This window comes from Protopterus annectens, chromosome 3.part1 (assembly GCF_019279795.1).
Source record: "Protopterus annectens isolate FY-2018-M chromosome 3.part1, PAN1.0, whole genome shotgun sequence".
In the NCBI taxonomy this organism is placed as follows: domain Eukaryota; kingdom Metazoa; phylum Chordata; order Ceratodontiformes; family Protopteridae; genus Protopterus; species Protopterus annectens.
In genome coordinates this window covers 1,475,098,925-1,475,121,424 of record NC_056732.1, presented here as the reverse complement: position 1 = coordinate 1,475,121,424, position 22,500 = coordinate 1,475,098,925, and the positions used below count along the sequence as shown (strand labels likewise).

The 22,500-nt window shown below is 40.8% G+C and overlaps 1 protein-coding gene across 1 annotated transcript in view; it reads right to left on the bottom strand.

Annotated features, from left to right (window-relative positions):
- STAM (signal transducing adaptor molecule) overlaps window positions 1-22,500 on the bottom strand; it is a gene marked incomplete in the record, with an annotated part of 1,274,308 nt that overhangs the window by 995,414 nt on the left and 256,394 nt on the right. The window contains 1 exon segment of the mRNA XM_044067544.1: window positions 2,573-2,657. Coding sequence (XP_043923479.1) covers window positions 2,573-2,657 — 85 coding nt within the window.

The window sequence follows — 22,500 nt, the reverse complement described above, 5'->3', positions numbered from 1 at the left end:
CCACGCAGAAGACGCTCTAGCTGAGAATCAAACCGGACAGCATCTTACTGTGAGGCAACGCTACCGCAGCACCACCACCGCGTCCCTGACACTACAGCTATGTTCGCAAAAAGGATTCTTGTAAAAAAAATCACAGTATAAACTGCAAATGTTTTAAGCACTTTCAGTCTTTACTTTGTAGAACTTCAGAAATAATCCATCCAATAAAAACATACAATAATTATATACATAAATTATCAAAAAAATACTTACAAATTAATTCAAACTATTTCAACCATCTTCTAGTGAAACTTGTTTTATAAATATTAAAACTGGTTGAAAATACACAAATATTTATAAAATCTTAATTTTAACAAGCTTTTAACAAAAATTGTTTCATTAAGTCCTGGTTTGCAGTCAGCTCTCAAAAACACTGTCATTTCAATTCTAAATATTCTAAACAATTGTTACATTGATCTCCAAAAAGTGACTGGCTACATTTTCCGATACTAAAAACACAAATTTACGAAAATCTGGACGGCACATACTATATTTAGCTAATGCATTGGTAACATCTTGGTTCCTGATGGCCAAATATGCTCCCTGATTCTGTATGCAAGCCTTCTAACAGTTTTCCCTATATAAAAACAGTTGCAATTACTGCAGGAAGCTAGTTTTATTGCAAAGGAGGGTTTGTTTTATTAGTTTCATTGTACCCCTTGATTCCGGTTGTTCTTTTGAAAATTAATACAATGTTGTGAATGTTGGCTGCTAAGGGGGAGGACATTATTTATAGAATTAAAAGATAATATGTTCCATTCATTTGTAGAGATGAATGTACAGACGAATGATGCATGCATAGACTAACGTTCATAGATTACTTTTTTTAAGCATAAATACTTGAAACAAGACAAATTACGAAAAGCATCATCAAAATAGCAGTGTTTTTTTTCATTAACACCTGCTTTTGACTGAAGACAATCAGCCTGTAGATGAATGCAATTATTCACGAGGTCTGACCATCACAATAACCCCTTGGCCTGCTACTGCAGTTGGTTATGGCACCAAGCAGTATACATTCCTGCCTGAATGATGGGTCCCTCCAGTCATCTTCCAGTGTCAGTGACTAGAGTACAATCAACAGTGAACAAATAGGCTAATTGGAGGCTGGGTGGATGGGGGCAAAAGCCATACACAAAAAAATAAATTGTCAATTACGAAATTGACAACAGCATCTACCATGTTAAGGTGAATGCAAAGATTTTTCAGCAGGACTGCTGAAAATAAGGCCCAAGCAGCAAAGCTAATGGGGTTGACAATTTACTTTCAGTAACAAAAAAAAAAAAAAAGAAAAAACATGAGGTGAGCACCGAGACTGTTCTCTTAACAGATGAGCTACTCTACAGCAGACATAGTTATAAATGTCAATCTGGCATACAAGAGACTGCCCAGCTGGTAAAGAATCTAGCCAAGAACTAACAATCCACTACTGAAAGAACATTTCATACATTTACTGAATCCTGCAGTAATGTTATCTATGATGTACATCTGTTAAAGTGAGTGCCTCACGCTGTTATGTACAGTAGCAAGCCAAATATCTTCCATGCATAACAGGGCTCTTTCAGCATACCCTGAATAAATGTTTTGGCAAAACCATAAATGTAATTTACAATACTTCGTGAAAGTGTGGGTAAACAATTGGGTGGCTGTCTTACTTCCCTTACTGACACCATCCTGAAAAGTACTGACAACATACTCCCACCACCCCACTGCACGTAGAACACTCCTTAAATCGGCCTTGTGGAAATATGTCAGCACCACCACTGAGGCTGATGCAACTAGTCATTCTCAGAAAGACAGCTGTTTTCTCGCCATAACATCCAATCTGTTTGCTGCAAAAGAAAGAAAAGGCTTCTCAGATTTGACAAAGCCTTCCTTCTACTGACATATTCCATACACTTGCCTCCTAAGATCTGTCAAGTGGAGTATATCTGCTATTCTGCATCAGTTCATAGATTCATAGCCAAATACAAGGCAATATACCATTGTGTGTCACTTTAAACCTAGCCAATTTCCTTTTCAAATGTGAAGATCAAAACTTGTACCTAGTGCGAACAGTGGCACTTTAACCATTACACTAAGACCCAACCAATTAAGAAAGAAAATAAACCTTAAGAATCAAAGCGACTTCTGGCATGACCTTATGTATAAAATGGAGCCCTCATTAGGAAAAAAAAAACTTCCATGCTATCAAAAGATGGTTTGCAGTACAAATCAAATCCAGCAAATGACTGCTGGCTAAAGCATGCATAAAAGACAAAGCTGTAGACAACGTGGGAGAAGATGAAAAAAAACATAGGCAATCATAACAGTTAAAAAATGGCTATTAAGTGCCCTTCCATACAGAACGTTTTCCACATGGCCAAGATACTCCTCAACCAGAAACAAGCAAGTCATGATCAAGTGAAACTACAACAAAACTAAACAATCTGTGTAATTCAGGTCATTTTACGCAAGCATTTTCAAAATGTCCAAGATAAAAAGAAACCATTTGAAAAAATGAAGAAGATAAGGCAGAAAATATTTAACTTACCCTGTACGTGACTGTCCAACTTTATCACAGATATCTAATATGAGACCCCAGTCTTCTGCAGTATTCATCTCACTGGTTGCTTTCTCTAGAATGCATATGCAAAAAAAGCAGTTGTTTACAGTGTTAAGTACACTCTTGGAAACAGCTGTAAATCTAATAAGTTTACAGTGACTGTGGCAAGTGAAATATATTTGCACAAGAGATACATACTCCATTATCAAACATACAAACATATTTAAAAAACTAAGCACAAACATTGAAGCCCAGTAGGAATGCATGTTCTTCAGCATGCTAATAAATGCCATGCTGCATTCCAGAGAGAAAAGAAGCAAAGAATAAATGTGTTGCATACTTGGAAATAATAAAACAACATAAACAATTCAGTTAATTTTGTCATCTATACATAAAAAAAAAAAAGTTATGTATTTCCATAACATTCCATCTGTGTTGTTGATCATTCATTAGTGATGGGTGTCGGTTCCGTCTTCGGAACAGAGTCAGCCTTGTAACAAGCTCGTGCCAGCCAAAAAAAACTCTTGCGTTAAGCTTTTACCCATAATGCCTTTCCCCATGTTACCTCAGCTCAAGTTTGCCTATTGTAAGTGAAGCAGAGGCCATCTCTGAGCAGAAACCTTAAAAAGGAATAGGACCCAATTCAATTCCCCAGGAGCCTCTGGAGTGGGAAGGAGGGTAGACATAATGAATGAATGATCAACAACACAGATGGAACGTTATGGTTAGACATAACTTCTTTATCTGATGTTAATTCATTCATTCCTTACTGATGGGAGAGAGTCCCTAGCTACCTTCATTCCTGGGAGGCCCTTATGGAAATATGTTCCTGAGCACCACTAAACCAAAGGATGCTCTTCCCCTGGAGGCCAAATCCAATTTGTAACGCGTGATAAAGGTATGAGGGGTAGCCCAAGCTGCAGGTGCACAAATATAATTTAATGAGGCCTTTGCATGAAAAGCCAAGAATGTGCTCTAGCATTTGCTTGGTAGAGAAGTTAGATTTTGTTGGTAAATCAAGGAAATACAGTCTCCGAGCCATTTGGACAAGGTTACCTTTGAGACCGGGTTTCCCAGTTTTGGGCCTGAATAGGATACAAACAATTGGTCTGATTTATGTACTGTCTTTGTTCTGTCTAGATAAAAAAACATAGCTGTCTATGAACATCTAATAAATGGAGAGTACTCCCCTTTGAATAGTTTGGGAAAAATACTGGATGGTCAATCGTTTGGTTCATTGTCAAATCTGAGATAACCTTGTGTAGAAAAGGAGTGATCCAGAGTGATACTCTATCTTTATTTACTACCATCAGGGCCGGTGCTAGCATTTTGGGGGCCCCCAGCAAGGTTCAAGTTGGGGGCCCTACTCAAGAGAACATGAAGCGTGACCACATTGCTATTGCACCTCCTTCCCTGTCAAGCTCATCCAGCACCATTTAACCACTAGTGTCACTACATTCAGATCATTAAGAATTTGTGCCAAGCCCAGACTGGCATTTAGTACCAAGGTTACATTATGATAAACTTCTGTACTACAGTACGGTAGCCAATCACAGGTACACACTGACTGACACTTAATACCAATGTTGCACTAAGACAACCCCCTGTACCACAGCATGGTAGCTACTCACAGGTGTGCACACACTGACTAGCATTTAGTGCCAATGTTACAATCCTGATAAACCCCTGTACCACAGCAAGGTAGTGACTCAGGTGCACATGACAAGGTAGCAACTCACAGGTGCACACACTGACTGGCATCGAGTACCAATGTGACATTATGAAATCCCTGTACCACAGCAAGGTTGCCACTCACAGATGCAGACACTGACTGGATACTCAACTGCCCAGATTTTCAAAGAATGTCCAGATGTGACTCTTGTTTGGTCTGTTTTGTGGCAATCATTGATGACTGAATTCATTAAATGACAGGCATTTCAGTTTATACCCTTCAGAACATCTATGGCAACATTCAGTTTATAACAGCAATATTTAAAATTTGCCCAGATCTTTGGGGCTGGAAACCCATTATCTGTGGCTTTGTCCAGATTTTGTGCCATGAGATAAAGAGCTACAGCTGGCATTTAGTAGCAATGTTACATTATGACAAGCCTCTGTACTGCATCAAGGTATCCAGTCCCAAAGAGGTACACAGACACCTACACTGACTCCCCAAAGACACCCACATTGACTGGCATTTAGTAGCAATGTTGTTACATTACGACAAGCCTCTGTACCGCATCAAGGTAACCAGTCCCACAGAGGTACACAAACTCCCAGACACACTCCCACACAGAGAGACAGAGACACAGACTCCCACATAGAGAGAGATAGAGACACAGACTCCCACACACACAGAGACAGAGACACAGACTCCCACACACACAGAGACAGAGACACAGACTCCCACACACACAGAGACAGAGACACAGACTCCCACACACACAGAGACAGAGACACAGACTCCCACACACACAGAGACAGAGACTCCACACACACACAGAGACAGAGACTCCACACACAGAGACAGAGACTCCACACACACACACAGAGACAGAGACTCCACACACACACAGAGACAGAGACTCCACACAGAGACAGAGACTCCACACAGAGACAGAGACTCCACACAGAGACAGAGACTCCCACACACACACACAGACAGACAGAGACTCCCACACACACACACACAGACAGACAGAGACTCCCACACACACAGACAGACAGAGACTCCCACACACACAGAGACTCCCACACACACACAGACAGACAGAGACTCCCACACACACACACAGACAGACAGAGACTCCCACACACACACAGACAGAGACTCCCACACACACACACAGACAGAGACTCCCACACACACACACAGACAGAGACTCCCACACACACACAGACAGAGACTCCCACACACACACAGACAGACAGAGACTCCCACACACACACAAACAGACAGAGACTCCCACACACACACACACACACAGGCAGAGACAGAGACTCCCACACACACACACACACACATACACACACAGACTCCCACACACACACAGACTCCCACACACACACAGACTCCCACACACACACAGACTCCCACACACACACAGACTCCCACACACACACAGACTCCCACACACACACAGACTCCCACACACACAGACTCCCACACAGACTCACACACACACAGACTCACACACACACAGACTCACACACACACACACACAGACTCCCACACACAGAGACAGAGACACAGACCCACACACACACACAGACTGACCCCGAGACAGAGACACAGACTCCCACACATGATAAAGACAGCACTACAGCAAGACTGAACATTAACACCCACACAATTACTGACATGAACAGTCACACTGCAGATGTACACAACACAGCTATGGGACACAGAAAAGATTACAGACAACATACAAGGGAAAGCCATGGGGATTACTGAGCCTGAGGCAGACTCAAACCCATGCACATGAGAGTAATGGGGATTAGTAAGTCTGCCACAGGCAGACTCAAACCCAGAAAGAAAAGATGAATACCAAAGTGGCATTCATCTTCCATATGCATTACCTCTTCAGCTTCTGACTGCTGCCACTTGTCTGTTCTTCCTTCGCTTCTGTCCTAGCCCTTGAAGAGTCTTGCTGCTCCCAACTGTGCTGCCACTTGTCTGTTCTTCCTTCGCTTCTGTCCTAGCCCTTGAAGAGTCTTGCTGCTCCCAACTGTCATACCATCCTGATGAGTCCTGCCACTACCCTGCCACTCCACATGAGTCCTTCTGCTCCTGACAAGTCCTGCCACTCCGAGTCCAGCTGATCCTAGCTGCCTTTGCCTAACATCCTGCTAGTTCCATCCTCATGGTCCTACCTGTTGGAGGTACGTGAAACAAAAACAGTGAATACACAGCATACAAGCCAGACTAAGGTACTACCTGAAATTACTGCCCGACAGCATTATAAAGATTACTGGAAAGGAAATATGAGCACATACCTAATCTACAGTTTTACTGGGATCTTACGAATTTTCTTCCGGACAAAATCTTCAATGAGGCTGCCATGTGATACACTTCGGCCCACTTCATGCTCAATTGAGAGCACAGCTAAGCCTGAAAGTCTCTCCTGACTCATTGACTAGCAGGTATGTCTTTATGAGTTTCAACTTAGAAAAGCTGCGTTCTGCAGTAGCCACTGTAACAGGTGCAGTCAAATAAATGCGCATTGAAACATAAGTATTTATATATATGTCTTGCAAGTGGTTGCGAATAAGGAAATTTAACACAGTCAGTGGTGACGATTCATTATCAATCATTCGAGAAAGGCTTTTAAGTTCGTGTCCAAGGTCAGAGTCATCAATATCACAGTGGCCACTTATTCTGTCAGTCAGTTGTTCTTTCAGAACCTTGCAGTGTTGCAGCAGTGTGTCTTCTGCAACATCACTCAAGGCTTTAATATTTGATAAAAATCCAAAGGCCTTATCAAACTCGGAAAGCTGCTGAAACCGGTCAGTAAACGATTGGATTGTTGTGTCCAGCAGCACATTGAAGAACTCTACACGTAATTTTATCGCTGGATCCTGTACAGTCTCATCTTCTCCTTCATAGTCAAAGAACCGTTTTACTTTCCTTCGTCTCTTTTCTTGAAATGTGGTGCCAACATCCAGTTCTTCCGCTATCTTGGAGGCTTCGCCCATGGCATGTTGAAATCCTGTTTCTCTGTAATTCTTAAGCAGGTCCATAGTGGATGCCAGCACTTTGACACATGTTGAAATATCAACAGATGGACTCTGCAGAACTTGCACGATTTACCTCTGTCAGCACATCATACCAAACCACTAAACATACAATGAGCTGGTATGACATAAGTTCTGAGCACAGTCCTCTTGCTTGTTGATATGTTGCAGCATCATTTGTACGTACTGCTTCCCCTATCTCCTGTAATGCCTCAATGACTCCCTTCAACTGAAATCTTACTGCCTTGACAGAGTCTATCCTGCATTCCCAGCAAGTCTCCGACAGTGGCTTCACAGTGACATTTGTGTGCGTTTAAGATCTGCCATCTGTTTGTTGATGCTGAACAGAGTACGTAAATGTTCTGCAGACATCCAAAGAATGACACTGCCTGTACTGATGAATGTGCTCCATCACTAACTATAAGATTTAAATTATGGCAGGCACATGGCACCTGAAAAGCCCTTGGATTCATCTGTTTTATCCGGTCCTGCAGTCCAGCGTGTTTCCCCTTCATGTTGCTGCCATTGTCATATCCTTGTCCTCGACAGTCATTAATGTCCAGTTGATGATTTTGAAGAGTCTTAAGAAGAGCTTCTGTCAGCCCTGCCCCAGTTGTGTCATTCACAGGCACAAATCCCAGAAAATGTTCCTCAACTGTGGCTACAGTCTGTGAAATGTCCACATACCGAACTACTACAGTCATTTGCTCTTGATTGCTGATATCTGGCGTGCAATCAAGAATCACAGAAAAGTACCTAGTGTCCTTCACCTTCCCTACTATGATCCTTAAGATAGCATTTGCAATCAACTGGATAACTTCATTCTGTATGTCCTTCCCAAGATAGTGATCCATTATCTCTTTATTACGAATGACGCAAATGTTCAGCCATAACAGGGTCAAACTGCGATAAAAGTTGCACTTGACCTAAGAAGTTGCCATTGCCATAGGTGTCCAGGGCATCAGTTGTACCACGGAATGCCATGTTCCGTTCTGCCAAGTACTGGACAACAGCAATAATGCGTTCTAACACACCACGCCAGTGAGTTATCTCCTTTTCAACCACTGCTTGCCTCTTATCATCCATAGTCTGCCTACTCTTTATTCTGTTGTCCAGTTCCTTCCACTTCATCATGCATGCCATATGCTCTGGTGCTCGGTCATGGCTGTGTAATGATTTGGACATCTCTCCATGCTTTGTAACCACCTGACCTGAGAAGATGGTTAGAATGTCCAAACAATTTGCATGGAAAGCAAAACAGTGCATCCTTTGAGACCGAATATGTCAGCCAAGTGCGTTTTGCTCTCGCTCCATTAGGCAGCACATGGAAGTAGTTCTCAGATGTAAATCTTCTTTTCTGCTCATTGACTGGGAACTGTGTTAACACCACTTGCACAGGTCCATGCTGAATGGCAGCTACCCTAAACTCATCCCTAATCAAGTCTGGCCAAGTCCCTAGATCCTCCAAAGATGTACCCGACACTCCCTGCAAGTCATAGGCCACATTTGTCACTATGGAAGTATGGGCTCCTTCTGTATCAAAGTCTGGTGATCCAGGCAACACCTCAGGTGAGTCTGCATTTGCTGCCGTGCTTTCACCCATGGTAATGGCTGTAGGTCCACAGGAAGTAGCCTGTGGTGTGGCCGGAAGAAAGTTGTTACTTTCTAGTGAAAGGATGCTGGCCTCACAGTGGTCAGACTGTAATGCAAAACCATTGTGTTGTCCTGAAGGCAGACTTTTTCCTGAATCTCCCCTCACTGATGAGTCACAGAAAAATTTCATAATGGAACCCTGTCTCTTTGCATCCTCATTTCTCTGCTGCTGAAGCTTTCTTTGCTGCTCCTGACAAATATGTGCTTCATCTCTAACTGGGAATGGAAGTAAAGCAGAATTACTACATATACAGAGTCCTTTGGTCATACTGTTATTAAAAATGCTTAATGGCTTTCATTGACAGTCTATTGCACTGCAGGCAGAAAGACTGAAAAATGACTAACCAGTAGGCACAAACAAGTAATGAGAGGCCCAGGTTACAGTTTCATGTTAGATATCTATCACTAGAGGTGAATGTCAGCTTTTTCTACACAATTCTTCTCCTGTCATCCCCTAAACATGTGAAGTGGCCACAGATGATGCAAAAGATTGATATTACAAGCTTCTTAGACTAAAGTCTGAAAGAACTAATGACTAGGAGAGGCACAAGTTTGAAGGAGAACACACCAAATTGAGGCAAGACAAATGTTACGGTACAATACAGACTACACATGCCCACTCCTCTCAATCTCTTAGCAGACTTGAACAAATCAAAATAATTTTTTGAACAAAGGAGTGAAATCATGGATTTGCTAGACAACCTCATGTGTGAAGGATGAAGTGGCACACAGACTGGGAGACTGACATTCCCACAACCCCTCTTAGCACAGGATCAGTGTACAAAAGCATAAATCTAAGGAATGTACCATGCATTACGTGGAGGGTATGAAACAAGAAGTCCATTTCTGTTAGTAGCCTCAGCTGTCCACATTGTGCTATGCAATCACTGAGAGAGAACAGGCTAAAAAACAAACATCTGGACACAATTTTCACAGGCCCCGTCAACCTCCTAAAATTCCGTAACAATACAATACTCAGCAACCAACCAAGTAAAAATTCTGGACGATGACCAGAAAAACCACTGCAGATACTTGGATGTAGAAAAAACTTTTTATTCGAAATGACACACCATAAAGAAGTTAAGCGCTTTCAGCTGTATACAACAGCCTTCCTCAGAACAATGTTATACCAGCAAACTCTAGCCTTTATACAAAATCAAATACTCATTTAATTGAATAATCATCCAGATGACCGCCAAAATTATTTAAAGGAGTATTATCAACTGTGCACAAAAGTCATAGTCTAAGCATTCAAACATATAACATGCTCTATATGATTATAATTATAAAAATATATAATTATAAAAATATACAATGTATATAGTGCGCATATGATATAACAAAAACAATTAATATAAAATAAACATAAAAAACATAAAAAATGGCATATATATTGCTCATTCTATACTGTTCACTCTAAAACATTCTGTTCAATCCTATACACATAAATGTAAACAGTAAATAAAATAAAATAAGTTAAATATCTATATTGCAAGACTGTACTAAATATTTCTAATTAAAATATATCAATGCTGTGACATTTGGATGAAACCATTACGTACGTTTCAAAATGTTACTCAATACTAATACTGCACATCATAACCCAACAAATGCATCATACTTCTTAACTTCATACATACAGTGTATAATGCAAAATTGCCAAAAATGATGGGAACATGTTACTATTACCATAGGGTCAGGATATACACTATATAATGGGAATATCATACTACCATTAAGAAAGAAGTACCGAAAAATAATAAACATGATAGAGCATAACTTGTTTACTGTACCAAACCATATCCTTTGGTTATAAATATCACCTATGTATATATATAATAGATGTAATAGGTATAATATGTATATGTAAAATGATTAAATGATTATATCTCTCATTTATCATTGTATTTACTTACTCATAGCAAAGCTAAGAAGGGTTTGATACTCACAAAGTCATTAAGACCTGGTTTTCTCGTAGAGTCTGTCAGGATCTGCCATCTACTCTCACTTGCTGCTAACTCCATCTTCCAATTGCCTCCAATGGGAGTAATGGGAATCTGATCTACAATAGCAAATATGAAACTGTGATCTATCCCTTGTTCCATAACATGTCTATATAACGCATTTTTGCTATCACACTTCTGTATTTTATATGTATGTTCATATATGCGTTTCTTTAATTGTCTTTCAGTTTTTCCAATATAGTGTGCATTGCATCTGATACAGTTTGCTATATACACAACACCCTTCGAACAACAATTCCCTACTTTACATCTAATACGGGTGTTGTTAATGTCATCTAATCTGATGGTGTTAGCTGTATTGATGTACTTACATTGTTTACACCTACCACACTTCATTGTACTTTTATGTGTCTCTACTTTATCCTTGTTATAACTAGCTTTTTCCAACATCCTTTTGATGTTGGGTGCTGTTTTGTATACACATTTCGGATGCTTCTCCCAGCATTGTTCATCTCCTATAGTTGTAATAATTGTCCAATGTTTTTCAACAATTTCTTTGATCAAGTGTGTGTATGGTGTATAAGTGAGTACGCAAACTCTGCCTTGAAAAATATTATGTCCTTCTCCTTTACACGGCATTGTGTAACTTCCTAATAATGGTGGATATTTGTTTCCCCATTCTTTTCTCACATATCCAATAATATCATTTAACATTTTTGGTGGATATGCCCTATCTAAAAATAACTGCCTTATATTTTCCAGTTCACTCTCCATGGTAGCCCTAGTGGAGGACATCCTAGCTACTCGGATGCATTGCCCTTTCACTATATTTTTAAATACATGTGGGGGATGACAGCTACTAAAGTGTATGTAATCATTTGAATATGTGGGCTTTCTATATAACTTAGAAATAAAACCCACTTCATCATGACTAATAAATACATCCAAGTATGCTATTCCAATGTTACTACTCTTATATGTAAACTTTAGAAAACTGGTAGTATTGTTTATGTAAGTCATAAACTCCTGTATTTTTTCTCCTGGGCCATTCCACATGATAAAAATATCGTCCAGGTATCTGGCGTAATATGTGATGTCAGAATATTTGCTGTTAAATATATATTCTGACTCCCACTCCAGCATGACCAGATTCGCAAATATGGGAGCACACGCTGCTCCCATGGCCACTCCTCTTGTCTGTTTGAAAAATTCTCCCTGGAAGGCTATGTAATTGTGGTCCAACACGAGCCCCATCATATCACATATCAACGATATCTTATTCCATGTCAGGTCTGAATATTTTCTTAAACTACTCGCAAAAAATTCTAGGCCCTCTTCTTTGGGGATACTGGAGAATAGGTCCTGCACATCTATGGTAAGATACATAATGTTGGGATGCCATTTCTCTTTAGTTAAGTCACCCAAAAATCTCCAGGAGTCCTTCATTACATGAGAGATGGATTTGTATATATCTTTAAGCCAGCTATCTATAAGTTTCAGACAAGCATTATATACACTCATGAACAATAAAGAGTTAAGAATTATGAAGCCCGATAAGGGCGGTGGCGCAGTAATTTATTACACCAATGTTTATAATGAAGCGCTCTATAAACTCTTTCATGAGTCAGGAAATTATGAGAATGTATCTATCAACCAAATCAATATTGGACATAAAAGGATTGATTTGGCTACAGAAGAATACTTGATTGATAACAGGATTTGTAATGACACGTATTCCTTTATAAAGACCGACCATCCTGTACTTGCCAAGATGGTGGGCATTCCAAAGATACACAAGAACATGGAGAATCCCCCATTTCGTCCCATAGTGTCAGGGTCCCGTTCGAAAACTTTTAATATAGGGAAACTTATAGATAGCTGGCTTAAAGATATATACAAATCCATCTCTCATGTAATGAAGGACTCCTGGAGATTTTTGGGTGACTTAACTAAAGAGAAATGGCATCCCAACATTATGTATCTTACCATAGATGTGCAGGACCTATTCTCCAGTATCCCCAAAGAATTTTCAGTAGTTTAAGAAAATATTCAGACCTGACATGGAATAAGATATCGTTGATATGTGATATGATGGGGCTCGTGTTGGACCACAATTACATAGCCTTCCAGGGAGAATTTTTCAAACAGACAAGAGGAGTGGCCATGGGAGCAGCGTGTGCTCCCATATTTGCGAATCTGGTCATGCTGGAGTGGGAGTCAGAATATATATTTAACAGCAAATATTATTCTGACATCACATATTACGCCAGATACCTGGACGATATTTTTATCATGTGGAATGGCCCAGGAGAAAAAATACAGGAGTTTATGACTTACATAAACAATACTACCAGTTTTCTAAAGTTTACATATAAGAGTAGTAACATTGGAATAGCGTACTTGGATGTATTTATTAGTCATGATGAAGTGGGTTTTATTTCTAAGTTATATAGAAAGCCCACATATTCAAATGATTACATACACTTTAGTAGCTGTCATCCCCCACATGTATTTAAAAATATAGTGAAAGGGCAATGCATCCGGTAGCTAGGATGTCCTCCACTAGGGCTACCATGGAGAGTGAACTGGAAAATATAAGGCAGTTATTTTTAGATAGGGCATATCCACCAAAAATGTTAAATGATATTATTGGATATGTGAGAAAAGAATGGGGAAACAAATATCCACCATTATTAGGAAGTTACACAATGCCGTAAAGGAGAAGGACATAATATTTTTCAAGGCAGAGTTTGCTCACTTATACACCATACAATACTTGATCAAAGAAATTGTTGAAAACATTGGACAATTATTACAACTATAGGAGATGAACAATGCTGGGAGAAGCATCCTAAATGTGTATACAAATAGCACCCAACATCAAAAGGATGTTGGAAAAAGCTAGTTATAACAAGGATAAAGTAGAGACACATAAAAGTACAATGAAGTGTGGTAGGTGTAAACAATCTAAGTACATCAATACAGCTAACACCATCAGATTAGATGACATTAACAACACCCATTAGATGTAAAGTAGGGAATTGTTGTTCGAAGGGTGTTGTGTATATAGCAAACTGTATCAGATGCAATGCACACTATACTGGAAAAACTGAAAGACAATTAAAGAAACGCATATATGAACATACATATAAAATACAGAAGTGTGATAGCAAAAATGCGTTATATAGACATGTTATGGAACAAGGGATAGATCACAGTTTCATATTTGCTATTGTAGATCAGATTCCCATTACTCCCATTGGAGGCAATTGGAAGATGGAGTTAGCAGCAAATGAGAGTAGATGGCAGATCCTGACAGACTCTACGAGAAAACCAGGTCTTAATGACTTTGTATCAAACCCTTCTTAGCTTTGCTATGAGTAAGTAAATACAATGATAAATGAGAGATATAATCATTTAATCATTTTACATATACATATTATACCTATTACATCTATTATATATATACATAGGTGATATTTATAACCAAAGGATATGGATTGGTACAGTAAACAAGTTATGCTCTATCATGTTTATTATTTTTCGGTACTTCTTTCTTAATGGTAGTATGATATTCCCATTATATAGTGTATATCCTGACCCTATGGTAATAGTAACATGTTCCCATCATTTTTGGCAATTTTGCATCATACACCGTATGTATGAAGTTAAGAAGTATGATGCATTTGTTGGGTTATGATGTGCAGTATTAGTATTGAATAACATTTTGAAACGTACGTAATGGTTTCATCCAAATGTCACAGCATTGATATATTTTAATTAGAAATATTTAGTACAGTCTTGCAATATAGATATTTAACTTATTTTATTTTATTTACTGTTTACATTTATGTGTATAGGATTGAACAGAATGTTTTAGAGTGAACAGTATAGAATGAGCAATATATATGCCATTTTTTATGTTTATTTTATATTAATTGTTTTTGTTATATCATATGCGCACTATATACATTGTATATTTTTATAATTATATATTTTTATAATTATAATCATATAGAGCATGTTATATGTTTGAATGCTTAGACTATGACTTTTGTGCACAGTTGATAATACTCCTTTAAATAATTTTGGCGGTCATCTGGATGATTATTCAATTAAATGAGTATTTGATTTTGTATAAAGGGTAGAGTTTGCTGGTATAACATTGTTCTGAGGAAGGCTGTTGTATACAGCTGAAAGCGCTTAACTTCTTTATGGTGTGTCATTTCGAATAAAAAGTTTTTTCTACATCCAAGTATCTGCAGTGGTTTTTCTGGTCATCGTCCAGAATTTTAACCTCCTAAAATTGTCAACTTAATTCAGACAGCCAAAAAACTTGGATAGCAGAGCAGTGTTTGCAGTAGTATGCATTAGAGACATCAGTACATTCTGTGGAATTCTTACCCCATCTCGCACAATTTTGGACAAAGTGAAAAAAATTACCAATGTGCTTACAGTCTGACACTCCCCATTACAAAAAAAACTCCAAACAATGGACACTGCCACATTCTCACAGGCCCTACCCACACTCCCAAACTTTCAATAGCTATGGACCATAAAAATAAGTCATTGCAACAAAGCATATGAAGAACAGTTAGACAGCACTATAAACAGATAGCAGAACAGTGTTTGCATTAGCAGGCATTAAGATGTCAGTACATTCTATGGAATTCTTAACCCCCCAAGTCTAGGCAGAATTCTGGATGAAGTGAAAACAAAAGTCATAGCATAAACAATGTGCTTACAGTCTGTGACCCCTATTAAAAATACTCCAAGCAAACAATGGACACTGCAACATTCTCACAGGCCCTAACCACACTCCAAACCTTTCAACACAATAAGTACGGACAATGATAAAAGGTAAGCCATTGCATCAGTACATTGTTGGTAAACAATAGTAGCATAACAGGGTGTGCATTTGTATACATTCGAACATCCACACCTTTTACAACATTCTCACAGCTATTAACTACCCTCCTGACATTAGGCAAGGTAAACAATGCACAAGTTCTCTCAACCTCCAAAGAGCATAATTCAGACAGTCAATAATAACTGCAGAACAAGGTAACATCAGGGATAGTTAAACAGTACTATAAACCTAGACAGCTGAACAGTGTTTACATTAGCATGTATTAAGATATCAGGCTCCATCATCCTCCAAATTACATAATCCAAACAGCCAAAAATAACTCAGAAGAAGCTGTAACACTAGGGATATTTAAGCCGTACTAATTCCCTCGACAGAACAGTATTTGCATTAGCATGCAACATAGGCGTAGCATTAATAATGTGCTTTAGTGTGTGGCCCCACATTAAAAAACTTCAGGCAAACATTGAACACTGCAACATTCTCACAGCCACTAACTACTCTCCCAACATTGGGCTTTTTAAACAATGTACAGGTACCAGCATACTCTAAATTACATAATCCAAACAGCTAAAAATAACTCGGAACAAGCTGTAACACTAGGGATATTTAAGCAGTACTATAACCCTTAACAGAACAGTATTTGCATTAGCATGCATTAAGATACTAGTACATTCTGCAGACCCCACCGGGCGATAATAATCCTGGATAAAGTGAAAACAAAAGCATAGGCATAGCATTAACAATGTCCTATTACATGACCCCATTAAAAGGCTCCAGTCAAACACTGAACACTACAACATTCTCACAGGTCCTAACCACACTCCCAAACTTTCAACACATTAAGCACGGACAACGAAAACATTGCAGTCATTGCATCAGTGATTAGAACATTGAAGTTATATGCAATAGTAGTTCACAAGGCTTGCATTAGTATACATTCAAAACATCTATGCCTTCAACAGCAACATTCTCACAGCTGCAAACCACCCTCCCAACATTATGCATTTTAACCAACGCACATGCCCCATCAACCTCCTAACCTCTCAGCACAATTCAAACAGCCAAAAAACTACAGAACAAGGTGCAACAGCAGGGATAGTGTAAAACAGTACTATAAACCTAGATAGCAGAACAGCGTTTAACAAATGTGTAAAAACTGAAAACTTACTACAAAACTGAAAACTTACTACAAATTCAGTTGACAAATCTACCAACAGTTTCAAAAAGTAGCAGTTGAAGCCAGTTCTTATCCCGAATACAAAAGATCCATTACTGAGCAGTCAGTCAACCATCTGGAAAATATACATTATACCCTTGCACAAAGGTGGAAGCTTGAGCGAACTTAAATTATAGGCCAAGAGCAATTCTTCCCCGCTACCTAAACTCCTAGAGGAATGCATTCATTCTCAACCAATATTTTACTTGCCACTTACCCCATACACCCAATACTATTGACTTAGACAGCAGCATCTCACAAGACTGCCCACCTATCCCTGCTCTAGCCCACAAGACTGCCCACCTACCCCTGCTCTAGCCAACTACAATATCCTTCTCTGTCCCATTATTTATCTCCCTCCTTTTCATCACCCCTATCCCATTCTCTACCGTTTACATATACAGCATAGATACTGCCAAAACAAAATCCTCTTGCTCCAAATAAGTTATACACTTTCCTAACGAATCGGCAATTAAAATTAAATGTATATTACACTTCACATTCCCTTATGTTGTCCCTCATATAAACAGAAGCCAAATTATTTTACATATTTCTAGCACATATACTAAAAAACATTTCTTCCTGGGCATCCACTGAAAATGGATTCTATCCTACACTGTCCAGAAAACAAATGTAAAAGTGAGTATAGTAAAATGAGTAAAGTAAAACTGCTATAACCACAGCCTCTCACCACCCATCCTTTACCACCAGCACACAGACATAACACAACCTGACCCCCACCCTCTCAGGACAAAAACTCTACACAGTACCAAAATAAAACTAATACAACCACAGCCCCAAAATAAAACTAGTACCACTACAGTCCTCACCCCCCCAAACCTCCGAGCACAAAAACTGTACACAAAACTAAAATAAAACTAATGCAACCGCAGCCCACACTCCCCCAAACCTCTTAGTACGAAATATGCACAAGAAATATGAACAAAAAAAAAATCACCCACCCCCCACAAAAAATAAAGTTATAACTAAACCCCAAAACTTACCTTTTTTGCTTTCAACAGAAGGCTGCTTCCAATACTCTGCTCCCCCTTCACGACTGAAGGCTCACCTGCTCTGTTCACCTTCCTCAGACCACTCAGTCCCTTTGAAGTTGCCCTTAAAAGGACAGTTTTGTCAGACCTTTTCAAAAGTTGTCCTTAAAAGGACAGTTTGTCAGACCTTTTCAGAAGTTGCCCTTAAAAGGACAGTTTAAAAAGAGCATAATCCACAAACCACGACCGCTGCAAAGGCTTGATCCACCGCTGATCCGTTCCTGCTGTCCGTCCTCACGCTGGTCCAAACACGCCGATCACTCTGCTGCTGATAAGAAACACTCCTCTGTTGAAAAACAAGAGAAGTGATCCTTATTAGCTGCAGGTGCCTTTTTAAAGGCAGTTTGTGCAGGAAGTGATTTGCAAGGACCAATCAGGTCCTTGCTTCATCACTAACTACTTAAAACAAAAAACAAGGACTTAGTTCGCAGGGTGCTGCAGCCAATCCGATCCCTTGTTTCAGCGAGCGCACCTGATTGAGTGCTGCTTGCCTGCCAATCAAAAAAAAAAAAAAAACCACAAAGGGACTTAGTTTGCAGGTTGCTGCAACCAATCAGATCCCTGTTTCAGCGGCGGACCTGATTGAGTGCAGCTTGCCAGCCAATCAAAAAAAAAAAAAACGGAAAACGGAAATGCAGTTTCGCTGACGACGGAGCAGCTAGATGTCCATGAGGAGCCGAGCCGAAGCAAAGTACACGCCGGTTGGACTAGTAAGTAACCCGCGGATGAGGATGATGGAGCAGCTAGACATCCACGAGGAGCCGAGCCGAAGTAGCGTAAATGCCGGTCGGACCATCGGGGCCCTTATTTGCGGGTAAGTAATCGGGGGCTCCCCGCGGCCGCGGGTTCCGCGGGTGCCTAACGCCGGCTATGACTACCATATAAGGTCATTTAATACACAGGGCCTGGAGCTCTGAAATGTGTGTGGCTGATGTGACAGCTATTGAAAATAAGGATTTCCAGAACATGAACTTAAGATCACAAGTGGAAGCAGGATCGAAGAGTGAACTTGTCAGGGATTGCAGTACTGAAGTCAGATTCCAGGGTTCGATGGGTTCTCTGAAAGGTGGTCTAATGTGCAAAACGCCTTTTAAGAAACTTTTGCAGTGGTGATGGGAGATTAATGACTAATCTCGGAACCCATTGTGGAAATCTGAGATAGCCACTAAATGTACTCAAACAGTTGAGGCAGCTGCTCCTGACTGGAGATTTGATAATCCAAAACCACTCCAACTGGAACTGAGCAAGGATCAACTTGTCTTTGTCTAGACCAAATAAACATTTTCCACTTGCTGAGATAAATTTTCTTGGTACATGGTTTATGTGAAGTCAGTAAGACATCATGCAATGAGGAGGTAAGGTTATTCTGCCTGGCTATTACTGGAAGTGGTATTAGCTTGAGGTTGGGAATGCTCAGGTGAGTCAACTCTTGCAGGTGCAAGATCAATTCTGGAGTTGGATCCAGAATCCAAGGTTGGTGTATTAGATGAGGACAAAGGAAAGGCAACCAAGTTTGTCGAGGCCAGTAAGGGGCAATGAGGATTACTCTGCTTCTCAGAAGAAGGGCTTTCCTCAGAAACTGGGGAATGAGGGGAAAGAGAGGAAAGGCATACAGAAGTCCCGTGGGCCAGTCTTGGATTAGAGCGTCCCTTGGGGACTCCCCCTGTGGGGGGATTAGGGCAAAATAGCTTTCGCATTTGTGGTTTGCTGGAGATGTGAACAGGTCGCAGCAAGGCTGGCCCCAACGGCTGAAAATGTTCACCTAAACGATAGGATTGAGGGACCGCTAGTGAGGAAGTAGGATGCACTTGCTCAGCTTGTCTGCAATCACATTGGGTCTCCCGGAAATATGACTTGCAATTAGAAAGCGGTTGGCAGTTATCGCCTATTGCTAAATTCTCATGGCTTCTGGACACAATGGGTAGGATTTGGTTCCCCCCTTGTTTGTTGATCTACCTGACTACTGACATGTTGTCTGACTAAATAGCAATGGTCCCCAACAGAAGGACAGGTTGAAAGGCTTGCAATGCTAGAAGCACCACCCTCATTTCTAGGACACTGATATGTACTTAGGCCTCTATGTCTGACCAAGTACCTTGGACTGTCTTCCCCTGGAAAAGCCCCCCCCCCCCCACTCTAACAGGGAAGAGTCTGTAGTCACAGTGGCCTTGGGCTGTGTTTGGCAAAAGGGGCTACTCCACTGCTGTTCATCTGGCTTCATCCACTACATTAAGTCCTGTTTGCATCGCTGAGCTATCATTACTTGAAAGGATAGAGGATGTTGTAAGGGATGCCACTGAGTAAGTAGGAGCTATTGGAGAATCCTCATGTGCAGACTTTTCAATAGTACTATGGTAATTGAAGTTGACATGGATCCTAGGAGTTGAAGCACTGTTCGGGCAGGGACTAGTTTTTGACAGAGTATCACCCATACTTGGGATCTTATCCAGTTTAGTCTGTGGTCTGGGAGAGAGACTAGGCAGGCATTTGTGTTGAAGATATCCTTGATAAACTATAAGGATTGGGAGGGAATCAGTTTGCACTTTCCTCAGTTTACCGAGATTCCCAATGATTTTGTTATCCCAAATCTGTTGTTTAGTGCCATCTCCAGTAGACGCTTGGTGGGGGTGGTGAGGAGCCAACTGTCTAGCCACGGAAACTCCCGGAATCCTTGTAGTCTCACGTGAGCTGTTACCACTGCCATGCACTTAAATCATTCTTGGGGCTGTAGCAAGTCCGAAGGGCAGGGAGCGAAATTGAAAATGATTGGCCCCTAGCCAGAAGCGAAGAAATCTTCTGGAGCGGTTGTCCATTTTTATGTGGTAGTACACATCCTGAAGATCTACTGAGCACATCCAAATCATCTTTTTCCAAAAAAGGAAGGATAGCCTAAACCATGACCATCTGGATTTTTTCTTGTTTGACAAATTTGTTTAAGATACTGAGATCCAGAATTGGTCTCTACTCCCGTTTTCTTTGGCACTAAAAAGAATCTGGAGTAGAATCCGGATCCTGTTTGGTCTGGTGGAACTGCTTGGATGACACTTTTTTGAAGCAGTTTTTGAATTTCTAGTGCTGCTTTTTCCCTTTGACTGGGTGGGACATTAGGAATTCCACATGAAAGGGATGTGATAACCTCTGGTTATAATCCGTTGCACCCATATATCCATTGTTACTTTTAGCCAGGCCGAAAGGTGCAAGGAAAAATGCCCCCCCCCCCGACTGCTTCCAGAGGAAAGCAATTGGGCCACTCCTCAGCAGCGCTGATAGGGCTGTCCAGAAAGTGTCTCTCTGGAGGCATGATTATGCGGACCCCCTCTGCCCCTGTATGGGCGCCTTCCTGAAGAGTTACCCCCTTCTGCCTAAGGGAATACACTCATGTGTGTCGCAGAAAGGACCCTGTGATTTCTTGTGCCACATCTTTCCACTCCTTTGGTTCCTAGAATATGGACGTTGAGGAGCGGAAAAACATATGCCCATAGCAGACAGGGTCTTACCATCTTTCTCACACCTGGCCAATGTTTCTTTTACTTTAGGGCCAAAAAGGAGGATGCTTCAACTGGAGCATTAAGGAAGGAAGATTTAAACGGGTCCACAAAGTCACAAAGGAGCATCCAGGCCTGACATCACATGACAACGCCTGAACCCCATTGCTCCTTCAGTGGTGTGAGAGATTAGACGTATGGAGGAGTTGGATATTGATTCCAGGGTAGCTAGCTGCGAGGCGACTGTCATGGACCTCATCAGAAACCGCTCCAGCTAAGGTATTCGAGAGTTCAGTGACTAAGACGGTCTGAAGCCTGGTGAAATGTGCCAGATAATTCAAAGACCTAACTGCAAACGCCGATGATGCAAAAACTCCCTTCCTCAGTCTGTCCACTGCCAGAGACTCCCCTATTTGGGGGTTGGACAGTCTGGATCTCCTTGACCAGTTCCTTTTTGCTGGCAGCCGCCATCACCATTGCGTCTACTGAAAGACCCTTGGACCAATGAGGGTGTTGCTCAAGGGAAGATAAAATTCTGTCCAGCCTCCATGGGATCGGTTCAATGGTGTCAGGACTTTTTCAGGTGCGCTGCATGATGAGCTAAACAAGCTCATCTGCAGGCGGGGTCACTCAGGGGGTAGAGGGTCGAACATGAAAAGCCTTCAGGAACACAGACTCCGCGGCTTCCAGTCACCCCTCTGCTTAAGCATTTCCAGGATGTCTCCGAATGAGACATCAGGAGGTGACCATGGGGATCCCTCCCCTTCATCATAGTCCGTGTTCTTGGTAAGGGACTCCTCTGGTGAGTCTACATGCTTCCTCTTGCACTTTTTCTTGCATGGTACCCTCTTCAGTGGGGGTTCCTGAGGAGGACTCTGAAGAAAGGGCACCTTGTGATAGGATATCTTGAGGCTCTTGTGCTCTAAGTCCCGGTGCAGTGGC